The 12,847-nt window shown below is 48.5% G+C and overlaps 1 protein-coding gene across 1 annotated transcript in view; it reads left to right on the top strand.

The window, feature by feature from the left end:
• The window catches only part of WNT3A (Wnt family member 3A), a 131,465-nt gene that overhangs the window by 62,254 nt on the left and 56,364 nt on the right, over window positions 1–12,847 (top strand). Inside the window, exon 2 of the mRNA XM_084855112.1 lies at window positions 6,617–6,858. Within this exon, the coding sequence (XP_084711238.1) occupies window positions 6,617–6,858 (242 nt within the window). The remainder of the gene's footprint in view (window positions 1–6,616; window positions 6,859–12,847) is intronic.

The raw sequence follows: 12,847 nt of genomic DNA, 5'->3' as shown, positions 1-12,847 counted from the left end.
ATCCTATGCATGCTTAGACAGAAAAAAATCCTACAACTTCCAGTATGCCCGAGCCAGCATGGGGGTTGTAGGACCTTTTTCTGTCTAAACTTGCATAGGATTGCACCTTAAATGTATATAGTGAGGACACCAGGTGGATCTCTGTGAAAAGAGCATTCTACAAACGGGGGGCCACTACAGAGAAGGCTCTTTCCCCGGTAGCTCCTGTTGCATCCTGTTGCATCATTGTGGGTGGAGCTGGCACCCAGACGAAAGCCTCCTAAAACAATCTTGGTAATAGGACAGGAACATAAACTAAGTCACTTTCAGGAAGCCTCCACAGATGTCCACAATGAAAGGTTGGTCTTGGCGTCTTAAATCAGGGGTCGGCCAACTTCAACCCTGCGGGGGTTTCCCTTCTTTTTTGTACTAGAACCCCAAGGACTATCCACCGAAGCCCGGTGCAAAATAGGGTCCTGGAGGTGTGTGGAACCAGATGTAAAATGGTGGCTCAGGTGTGGAGCTAATTACCAGCTGCATCCCATGAGCTATACGCTGGCATGACCTGCTTATACAAGGACAACTCTACACCAGAGGGCCAAAACAGACGTTACTTTAAAAACGTAACCAGCAACTATGTCTTTTTTCCCCTCTAGAGTAGGCACAGGAGGCCCAATCCGTATGGGGACCTTAAGCTGGGATGCAGGAGGGCTTTAACCCACCCACCCTGCTGCCATTATGGGCCCAGTCCAGATCAGGGGAGCCAACACCTGCAATTTCTATTGCAAAATAGTGATTGATAAAGCAAATGGATCACTATTTTGCAACAGAAATGGCAGGCATGTGGCCAGATCCTGATAGCAGCAGGGAAAGGGTTAAGGCCCCCTACCCCCAACACTACGGGGCTCACTGCATCCTACCTAAACTTCCCAAACTGGACTGAAATTACATGTGGGTCAAACTACAGGGGTTGTAAAGTGCATATTTGAATCCTGTGACTGCTGTTCTTCTTCTCTGTCTTGCTTCCTTAACAATAACAATAACAATAACAGATAGCCACAGAGGGGGTGAACTGGATCAAGACCACAGCAGGAAAGAAGTGGTTCCATCCTTACCTTTCTCTCTGTGTGCCATTTTCATGCTGAAAATCACCCCAGGAAACTGCTATTTGCTGCTACTGGCAGCTTAGGAGGACAGATGTTTTAGCAGGAAAATAACATGGACGGGAATGAGTTAACTCCCCCCCCCATGCCATAGTCCCGTCCTGTCCCCCCGCCCCCCCGCAAAGCCATTGTTAGGGGGTTAGAAAAAGAAAGAAGCTGAATCCAAGCCACAGGGTTCAAAGGCTCATTTTGGATCATGTGCAGTTTGATCCAAAGTCTCCCATTTCAGGTCGGGCCCTCTGAGGACAAAGTTCTTCCTAGGCCCAGGGTACAGGAAGTGACTGGTCAGAACCTGAAGGAATCATGCTTGGGGGTTAGAGGGGCAACCCTCCGTTACACAGGCAAGTGTGGGGCCAGCCCCAGTCCTGGGTGGGCCCTCCGAATAAGGCTGCCAATGGGCCTTCTCCGTAGGGTGGCCAAAAAAAGAAGACAAATGAGGACACAGGCCTGCATAAAACTGGCGTATTAACAGAATTCAAAGAGAAATACAAGACATCTCACACTGGTCCGGAGGACCTGTGCGGAATGCCTGCTCAGTCTGCTGTCCAGGTGGTAACTGTGGATGGTCAATGTCAAGGCACCCTCGAGGATGAGGCTCCTCCTCAGCTGTAGAAGGTTCTAGGGAGGAGAGAGATTCAGAAGATGGGGGCAGGGCTTCCTCCCTAAGAGCAGAGGCTGGACATCTCACTGTCGTCTGGGGCTTCTCCTGGTTAGAACTTCCTAGTGGCATGGTCATTTCGCTGATGGCTTCCTTCTTAATTTATTTAACTGTTTATATATTGATTTTGTTTATGTCCCAACTTTTCTCCAAGGAGTTCAAAGTGGTGTATATGGCTCCCTTCCCCTCCCCTGAATGTTATCCTCACAACAACCCTGTGGGGTAGGTTAGACAGACAGTGTGTGACTTATCCAAGGTCACCCAAAGAGCTTCATGGCTGAGTAAGGCACTAGACCTGGTTTCCCCAATCCTAGTCAGACACTCCTCCCCAACCTCGTGCCCTCCAGATGTTTAGGACTACGCTGTCCAGCATTCCTGAACATTGGCCATGCTGGCTGGGGCTGGTGAGAGTTGAAGTCCAAAACATCCAGAGGGTACCAGGTTGGGGAAAGGCTGCTCTAACCACGACTCCACACCATCCTGAAGAGATTCAGGACTCCAGTCCTGTCTGTCCACAGAGTCTTTGGAGACGTCCTCCGGCAGTGAGGGTTATTGGGGTCTTGGGCCATGACACACGGCTGTGGTAAGTCATGGTCTGCAGGTGTTTTGAAGACTGACTGAAACATGCCTAGATCCCCCTGAAAAGGCCAACTCATCTTGACTTTACCACATAGCTGCTGTACGCATTGCCCCAGGCTCGTCTAGAAGAAAGACGACTTCCAGCAGCAAATTGCCGACTCCAGTCGTGCACTTCCCAGATGCACCCCAAAGTGTTTTGCGTTGTGTTGAAAAATCACTGGTTAGCAAATTATTCATTAGCCAGTCAAGTTGCTTTTGGAAGAGTGGGTGAAAAATAGGGGATCTGCCTGTCTTAAGGTGCATCCAGAGCAACACTCTTGCTTCTCATTCCACTTCTGATCATTTTTATTTATTTCATGTCAGTCTTCTCTACTGCCGTTCCACTCACCAACACCCAAAGCGGTGCATAACTATTAAAAAAACAAATGCAATAGCCATCATCATTATAAAAAGTCTAAATTATCCCTAAAATCAGGAACTGTTCAATTACGTAGGAGCTAACCATAGCCACTTGCTGTTAAAATGCACTGCGTAAACGTCCGCGAATTCAAATGAATCCTGCTCCTCATCTCTCTGCACTTTCCACACATACAAGCCTCCCACTTCCAGAATTTCAGGCTCAAGGTTCCTTCTCCCTTTTCTTAATACGTGATGAGCATGTGCAATTGTATCCCTGCACTTTCAAATGTATGAAACAGTTTCCCAAAGAATGGGAAGTGTGACACAGGGTAGTGAAGCAGTCATTTTGGAGATTGTCAAAGAGCCACAATTACTCGTTCATTCGTTCCATTTCTATACCACCCAAATACCCAAAGCTTTCTGGGCAGTTCACAACATGATAAAACACAATATAAAACATTTAACATGCAAAAAAAATTAAACAGTTTAAAAATACGTTTAAAACCATTGACAATAAAACTATTATGACCTGTTAAAAAAAATAAAAATAAACACCCCATCATATGTTATCAAATGCCTGGGAAGAGAGGAAGGTCTTAACCTGGCACTGAAAAGATGACAATGTTGGTGTCAGATGGACCTCACTGGGAAGATCATTCCACATTCAGGAAGCCACCGCCTAGAAGGCCCTCTCTCTTGTTGATATCCTCTGAACCTCCCTTGGAGGAGGCATTTGGGTAGCAGGGCCAGCGTCAAGGGTAGGCATGGCTGGGCTTCTGCTGAGGGACCACACTCCAGCAGGGGCCCACTGACAAGAACTTCCTGGGCTTGCTCCTCCTCTTCCCCATGGCAACCTGCTTGTCTATCTGCCTGTCATTCTGGCCCAGACAAAGATGCCACGGCCTACTTGCTCACTGGCTGTCTGCCAGTCAAGCAAGCTAGCAGTAGCAATTGTGAGAAAGGAGAAGGAGCAACACGAGCGGGTGGCAATATGGCAGTGAAATGTCGATTCACTGAGTGTGTCCTGCCCAAGGGCCCTCCAAACCCTGGAGCCGTCACTGCTTGGCCCCAATCAGTCACCCAGATGTCTTCAGTGAGGTACAAGATTTTACTGGAAACAATGGGAAGCACAGCACTCAGTGAGTTTCCAGGATGAGGTCTCCAACTGGACCTCCAAGACCATGTAATGGTACATTTTGCAGTTATTAAAATAACGTTACATTTTATTTTTAGCTTAGAATAACTAGGCCTCTTTTTATGGTGGCAAATGACAAGTAGGGTGGCCGGGTGGCTTACTTTAGAGAAGCCAGTCCTCTATTTGAAGGGCTGTCAGAGGACAGTCCTCTGTTTGAAGGTGTCCTTTGAAAGGCTCTCCAGTCCAAGTCCATTTAAAAGATAAAGACCCGTCAGAAGGAAGAGCAACAGAGGCCTTGAAGCTGCCCATCAAGAGTTCTTTCTTGGACATCAGACCAAGCAAGGCACACAGGTCACCTATGAGATGTATTGTATTTCTATTTGAATTATGGTAATTATTTCTACATTTGCCTCGAGACATATAAATTAGCATACGCAGAATTTATGCAAATCCATGTCCTCTTTTGTCTTCTGTTTTTTTGGTAATGCATTTCCAAATTTTTGGCGATGCATGAGTGGCCGGCCACCCTGGTGAAAGGCCAGATGTCAGCTTGCTAGAAGCTTGAGTGAAAATAGCAGGTCAGGCAGAAACGCAATCTCAAAGCCCTTGTCTACATGACCAAGGAATTCCGGGGTATGTCCAGCAGCCAAACATACCCATCTTGGTTCAGGTTTAGGTCAGAGAGCAGCTTCAGGGAACCGGGAATTCTGTATATCAATGCTGATCATCACATTTGTACTCTTTACACAGTCATTTATTCTGAGCTGGAAAAGAGGTGCGTCGAAACCTACAGCTTTTGTCAAGGGTTGGTAATAACTCTCCTTCAACTCATGTCAACCTCTGATTCACCCCTTTTGAATGCATAAACCAATCTAAGGGTTGCCGTGAGTTCAAGTGCTGATATTCCAAGACAACTGTGTTATTATTGTATGTACCATTTTTTATCCAGGCTTTCCACACGGAGGTGTGCAAAAGGCAGCTCACAATTAAAATATGACAACTACAAGCCATAAATGCAAATAATGAAAACGGACAATAATAAAATAGTTAAAACACAGCAGCTAAAACAGCATGAGGGAGGCCAGGTTAAGTCAACACTCACAGGAGTAAAACAGTCTTTGCTGCCCAATAAAAGCCGGGCAGTGAGGGGGCCAGTCACATCTCTCTTGCCAAGCTGTTCCATTAAACTGGGGCCACAACCAAGAAGGCTTTCACTCTCTCTCTGGTGCCCACTCATCGTGGCTTAGATGCTAAGAGTATGTGGAGGATCTCCATAGTGGAACAGAGTTCATATGGAAGGAGACATTTCTGAAGGCCCTCTAACATGAGTTGACTCAGAAGCTTCAAATACTGCAGAATGAGGCTGCCAATATTTTAACTGGTACAGCGAGATGGGATCATATGGCACCAAGAGTTGCATAGGCTGTTCGCTTGCTTCTGAGCCCAATTCAAGATGCCGATGCTGACCTTGAAAACCCTCAACCAGCCTTCACAAACTGGGGGCCTCCAGATGTGTTGGACTAGTTCAGGAAGGTCCAAGGTGGGGAAGCTATCCTAAACAGCTTGGGACCCAAGTATCAGAAGAAGTGTCTCTCCTTATACCAACCTTCCATGTATTATGGCAGGGGTGGGAAACAGGTAGATCTCCAGATGTTTTGGGCTTCAACTCGCAAAAGCCCTTACCAGCGTGGCCAGTGGTCAGGAATGCTGGGAGTTGAAATCCAAAACATCTGGAGAGCTCCTTTCTGCACACCCCTGCCTTAAGGTCTTTGGAAGAGACTCTTCTCCTGGTTCCTTTGCAAAGGAAGCTCACTGTCTAGGAACAAGACAGAGGGCCTTCTCTGTGGTGGCACCCTGACTCTGGAATGCCCTCCCCACTGAAGCTTGACTGGCACTGGCACTGCTATTGATTTGGCACCAAGTTTGCCCGGGCACTTTAATGCGTCATGCTGGTTAATCTTTATTTTGTTCTACTGTTTTTATGCCTTTGACTTGTTTTATTAAGATGTTGTTTCATGGTTTCATTATTGCATTATATTGTGTCATATTTCAGTTCTTAGGTTTTATATTTTAGTTTACCATGCTGGTATCTTAGAGTGCAGCATAATAACTACTGTTAAGAATACGTCACTGAGCAGGGATATGAACCCACCTTTGAGGCCCCAAAGCCAACACTCTACCAGGTAAACCACACCATCCCCCCCAAGGTTTGTCTCTTGGAAATGTCAGATTTGAATGGACAGGCTGGATGTGAGAGATGGATGGGCTCAAGGAAGAACTCAGCCAGGCTGGCGTCAAGGGTAGGCATGGTTGGGCACCTGCCAAAGTCCCATACCCCAGCAGGGGCCCACTTAGAAGAGTCCCCAGGAGTTGCTCCTCCTCTTCATCACTGCATCCTCCTTGTTCACCAGCCTCTCACCCAGACAACAATGGTGGTGAGAAGGAGGAGCAGTAGAAGCCACTAAGCAAGCAAGTGGTAGCAATGATGGGAAAGAGGAAGAGGGGGAGCAAGCTGCTGACAATGGTGGTGAGAAGGTAGACTCATTGAGTGCGTCCTGCCCATGTCTTTCCCATGTCTTGCTTTCTCTAAAACCTGGAGCCAGCACTGGAACTCATTTCTTGGTGGCAGGGTATCAAAATTGGGCAGATGGTGACTTCTGAGAATGGAATGGCCACACTGTCCTCTTTCGTCTTCTTTTTTAGGTCCTTGGCTATTGGCCATCAGTATTCCTCTTTGGGAACACAACCCATTCTGTGCGGCAGCATTCCCGGCCTGGTGCCCAAGCAGTTGCGGTTCTGCCGGAACTATGTGGAGATCATGCCCAGCGTCGCCGAGGGGGTGAAAATTGGCATCCAGGAATGCCAGCACCAGTTCCGCGGGAGGAGGTGGAACTGCACCACCGTCAACGACAGCTTGGCTATCTTTGGGCCGGTGTTGGATAAAGGTGAGCCCACCGCTTTGGGGAAAGAATGGCAGAGACAGACAAAAAAGGGAATTGTGCAAGGGGGGGGAGAAGAGGTAAGCTGGGGAAACCTCTTGGGAAATTGGTCGTTGTTGGTTTTTGTGTCTGACTAGCTGGAGAGTCGGACTGTGCTTGTGGATTCATTTCTAAGCAAAGGCAGTCGAACTGCACAGTAGAGTTTCCAAAATGGTGGCAGGCGGACAGTGATACCAGCACTGTGGGCAGGGAAGGCAGCTAGAAATGGCCAGATGCATGGGGGAAGAGCCCTATCTTGTTCATACAATAGGGTGTGTATTGCCAGTTGGTTGCCACCTCTGTGTTCTTACACCTCCAAAGACTGGCTTTGGCTGAGAACTTGTGTGATGTTATGGAATGTTCACAGTTATTCTCGCTGGTTAGATGGAAGCTGACTGCTATAGATTTTCTGGGGAGGTGAGGGAAATGAAAGGTCAGCTTCGATGGGAAGGAAACCTCATGCAGGTCTTTGAGTCAAAAATCCTGTGTGCTTTCGGCAGGACTTGCTTTTGGCAGGGCATCAAGGTACAAATGTAAGGAGGCTTCGTGCAGAGTGGATCAAGATGAAAGAGAACTAAAGGACATGGGATCCAAGACATGGGCTGGAATGCTATATTGCCTATCTAGATTTGAAAATAGTCAGCCAAATCATCAGCTGTTGAACTGTGTCACCTTTGGAGCTTATATAACCTTCCCCCCACCCCAGTAAACTCTAAAAATAACAATGACACTTTAAAATCAAAATTAACGCCCCACACACACACACACACACACACACACACATCACTTCCCTGCCTGCAAATCTTTTTCATGACTTTCCTTGTTCTTCACATAAGGAAGACCCCACCCACTAAAGCCAGCAAACATCTTTGAATGTAAAGTTCTCAGTGAATGTTCCGTGTGTGTGTGTGTGTGTGTGTGTTAAGGTGGTCACTTACACTGTGTCAAAAAAGAGGAAATACACCCTCTCAAAAAAAAGACAAAAGGGGGCACAGATTTGCATAAAAGTTGCATTGCTGATGTGTGTGCATCAATGTCAATTTAGAAATAATTACTATAATTTAAATAAAAATACTATGCATCTCACCATATTGGGAAGATTGTGTCCAGGTGATCTGTGTGCCTGTGCAGTCTGCTAACCAAGTGCTAATAATGACAGGCAATTTTGAGATCACCACCCACCCTGCTCTCCATCCTTATTTATTTATTTGATTTGTACCCTGCCTTTCTACCAAAACTGACACTCAAGGTGGCTTACAATCACTGATAAAAAGAACAATAAGCAAATACATTAAAACACAAATAACACAGTTAAAAACACAACAACAGAGTAAAAACAGCATCCAGCTCAACAGACCCGCTTACACACCAAAGCCTTCTTGAATGAAGTGGTCTTTGCCTGCTGGTGGAAGGACATCAAAGTGGGAGCAAACCTAGCTTCCCTTGGGAGGGACTTTGGCAGCCTGGGAGCAGCCACCGAAAAGGCCCTGTCTCGGGTCACCACCAAACACACCTCTGAAAGCAGCGGTCTCAAAAGTAGGGCCTCTCCCAAAGATCTTAAGACCCAGGCAGGCTCATATGGGGAAAGGGATCTTTCAGGTAGCCTGGTACCAAGCCATATAGAGCTTTATACGTCATAACCAGCTCTTTGGATTGTGCCCGGAAACAGACCGATAGCCAGTGAAGCTGTTGTAACAAGGGAGTCATGTGCTCCCTGGGCAATAGTCTGGTCACAGTATTCTGGGCTAGCTGAAGTTTCTGAACAGTTTTTGAAGGCAGCTCCATGTGAAGCACATTACAGTGATGATCCTTGGTGTCCATTATTTTTAAACCAGACTTGGACTGGACAGCCCTTCAAACTTAGGACTGTCCTCTGTAAAGAAGAGCATGTGGCCACTCTAGCGTGTGTATTTAAGCTGTGATTTTCAAATAAAAAATCTGGATGTGAAGTAGCCCGTCGTTGCTTCTGCTTTCTCTCTCTCCCCACCACCCCCAAATATCCCCTTTCAAAGGTTTGTGGACCCACTCCGGAGTGTGACTTATGGGGGCATGAAGGGCTGCCACTGGGGGATAAATTGTACTGAAATGCCTTCTGCTAGGGCATGGGGGCTGGTGTCAGGAATGAATCTGAGTGCCTGGAGATGTTTGGCAGCTCAGACTCAGATTCAGAATGGGAACAGCCAGAACAGGGGGAGGCACCCTCCCTACTGAGCCCAGATACGGCGAGACTTTCTTCCCAAGACCTTGACACACAGATGGCTCAGCCTAAATGACTTCCCCTTTCCTCCGCCATGAGAACCTAGGTTTTAGAGGAGAAGGAAGAGGGCCGGGGGCGTGTCTTGAGGGATGCTAGGGTCCATCGCAGAGCGAAGCAGGGAAAGTTAGGGGCTGGGCTCAGACGCTCCACCAGGATGGCTACTCGTGGAAGCCAATGTGGGAGGGAGCCACCCTAAGGGAGGGGCATCCCTGCGAAGCAAGTCTGGCCGACAGGCTCATGCCCAGACTGCTGGCAACTTCTCTTTCACTTTGTCTCCTCTATTGATATTCATAGATGTGTGGATTAGCTGGTTCCATGCAGTCTGAGAGTTCCCTAGAATATGCATTTGGGAAGAAGCTACTAGTCATTAACTAGTAAAGTATTGTAGCTTGAAGCCTTGTTCCTTGGAGTGTGTTGATTGCGAAGGGGGAGGACAAAGGAAACGTGACAGCTGGGTTGGAGCCAAGGCATAGAACGTCACTTTAAAAAAAATCGAATCATCGATGACTCTGCTGAAAAGCAATAAATTGCCTAACTTGCAGTCTAGCTGTGATGCTTCCAGGCTGAGGGCCAAATTCCATTTTGGAGAAGCTCCCAAGGGCCACATCCTGATGCGGCTGAAGGCAAAGTGGGCGGGGCCAAAGGCAAAGGGGGCAGAGCTGATTACCATCACATTTTAGCTGCCAGGAACTCAGCCTTAGGAGAGGCATTTCAACCTTTTAGAATGGGGGATTAACTGCACCAAAGCCAGGAAACCACCAAATAACTGGTGGGCGGGGGATGAGGAAGAGGCATGGCCTTCTGGGGAACCCTGGAGGGCCAGATGTGGACCCCAGGTGAGCCGGATTTGGCCCCAGGTCTACAGTTCTGCACCCCCACTCTAATGCAGACATTTAGGACTCTTTGGACACAATCCTATAGGGATGCCCGTCAGCCTCCAAACTCAGAGGCTGACAGGCATCCTATGCAGAGCAGGAGCAGCACAGAGCTGTCCTGCCCTGACTGGAGGAGTCCTCCACAGGGGAGGAGCTAGAGGCCCCAGAAGCCCAGGGCGCCCCAGACCAGGGACTGCCACTCGACCTACAGGAGCCTGAGCCCTCAGGGGAGGGGCTGCAGGGCCATCCCTGTCAGAAGAGAGGGACCCTGCCTCTGAGGCAGAGGCCGAGCCACCCCCTGTGTCAGGAGCGCCCTAGCTGCCTCTTGCAGTCCCCACCAATAGCCAACTGAGGACACAAACGACGAGGAATTCTTTCCAAGACTTTATTCCTTTATTACTTTATGACTTTTTCAGCATACTAGTCGCTAGCGCCAAAGCAAGGAACAGCCCTGGGGAAAGATAGCTGAGTAGCCTAAGCTCCAGGTAAGGCAGTTGGTCCCTGTTTGAAGGAGAACCACAGGAAGACCCTGAAATTATGGGCTAGGGAGAGATCCTCTTCCCCTTGGGTCCCCGGGATGCGACCATTGCTTGCGTGCCAAACGAGCGCTACGCCTCCTTTCGGCGCCTTCCATCTGTCGCCGCTCCCTGCGTCTGCGCTGAGCGTCCAGCAAGCCCCCCTCCAGCGCTCTCTCACTGCCAGGGTCACTATCTATCCCAGGAATGCTGGCAGGAGGAATCTCTGCCAGCTGCTGTGCTTGTGGGAGATGAGCGAGCTCCTCTCCCATGGACTGCTGTTCCTCCTCAGAATCAGAACTGCTCTGGGGCTCTGTGGGCTCAGTTTCCACCCTGACACCCTGGTCCCTGGGAGCGCAATCGTCTCAAGCAGCAGGCTAGCGGGGCTCCTGTGCGAAGGAGCGCTCACCTCCAGAAGAGGTCTCCTTGGGAGAAAGGGACTCCTCAGGGGTAGGCTCTGGAAAGGGAGCTCTGACTGCTGCAGCTGAGCTCTGGGTGAGGTCTGGCTGGCTATGGGCTTAACAGCCTTCACTGGAAACCCAGCCAGGGTGGGAACAACTCAGTCCATCCGGCCTCTGCCGTGTACCTTGCCTCCTGAATTGTGCCCCGTGCCTGATGCTCCGTGTCCTGACCTTTGGGACTGCTCAGCGACCTGCTTCTGGGCTGCGTAACGTACCTGACTGATTTACTGTGTTCGACCTCTTGCCTGTTATCTTGACTGCTCCTGTTGCTGCCTGATCCTCGTTGCCTGACTGCCTGCCGGTGTTCTGACCTCTGCCTGGATTTTGACCACTCCTGCCTTAGCCTAAACCTCCTTGGACTAGAATCATAGAATAGTAGGGTTGGACGGGGCCTACAAGACCATCGAGTCCAACCCCCTGCACAATAGAGGAATCTAAGTCAAAGCATCCCTGACAGATGGCTGTCCAGCCTCGTCTTGAATGCCTCCAGTGTGGGAGAGCCCACTACCTCCCTAGGTCATCGGTTCCATTGCTGTATTGCTCTAACAGTCAGGAAGTTTTTTCTGATGTTCAGCCGGAATCTGGCTTCCTGTAACTTGAGCCGTTCTTCCGTGTCCTGCACTCTGGGATGATCGAGAAGAGATCTTGGCCTTCCTCTCTGTGACAACCTTTCAGGTACTTGAAGAGCACTATCCTATCTCCCCTCAGTCTTCTCTTCTCAAGGCTAAACATGCCCAGTTCTTTCACTCTGTCATCATAGGGCTTTGTTTCCAGTCCCCTGATCATCTTTGTGATGATCTACTACTCTATTGCCTCGCTCCCTGTACTTGCTTGCAAACAGCCAAGACTCAATCTGGAGCAGTACAGGAGGCGACCTTTGCTCCCACACTCCTCCCACTCTGCATTTTTGCTAGATGGGCTTTTTTGCCCATCTAGCTGGCGCTCTGCAGAATGCGAGGGGAGGAGGCCGGGGAGGCTGGAGGATTCATCATAAGCCAGCCTCTCCAGTACACTCCCCTCCCCACCCACAGAACCGCCCCCTTTCTCTCATCTCTGAGGTTGCCTTTGTGACCTCAGAGAAGCAGCCAGAGTGGTTCTCTCTGTGCCAGCTGCGAGCGGGGGGGAGAGGGAGCTCAGACTCCTGGGTCCGAAGTCAGAGCACTGTCTCCAACCTTGGATCGAGGACTCCGAACTATCCTATGGCCCTCCCAGATGCTATCTAGTGGCCATAGGATTTCTCTGTTAACCAACGTTCAAAAATTTTGATGAGAATTAGGGATGCTTCATACATTACATGTTCTGGCTTTTTTAGTCTTGCACTTGAAAATATATATACTGACTAGGGATACTGGAGAAATTCGAGACAGACTAAAATGAGCTGAGATTTCTAAGAATTCAACCTGCGCAATCCACTGCGGAGCGATCCCCTCAGGCTGCACAGAGTCCATGGAGTTTGGATTTTTTTTTTACTTTCCCAAAATGTATGCATATTTATTCATAGGAAAATACACACGTTTCTCCTGAGGAAAAGTGGAATGGAATAGGGGCAATACGCTAAATGTTACATACTAAGGTAAATTCTGTAAATTCTTATGAAGACTCTTGTAATTATTTGTAATTGTAATTATTTGTAATTGTAATTATTTGTGTATTACATTCCGCATGATGGGGAATATGTAATTATTTGTGTATTTTTCCGCATGATGGGGAAAAAAGTTTCACATCCATCTCTGAGTGGATGATGGAACAAAAAGCGCCTGACAATCCGTGAAACAGAGACGGAGCGAACTTGACATGCATCCCTAATTCTGACTACAACAAGCACATGTAATCCTACAGACATACTTG

This window comes from Heloderma suspectum, chromosome 5, assembly GCF_057233095.1.
Source record: "Heloderma suspectum isolate Gila_16-S chromosome 5, 16-S_ref, whole genome shotgun sequence".
Lineage (NCBI taxonomy): Eukaryota > Metazoa > Chordata > Lepidosauria > Squamata > Helodermatidae > Heloderma > Heloderma suspectum.
Note: the sequence above shows the minus strand (reverse complement) of the source record. Positions and strands in the feature narration are given on the sequence as shown.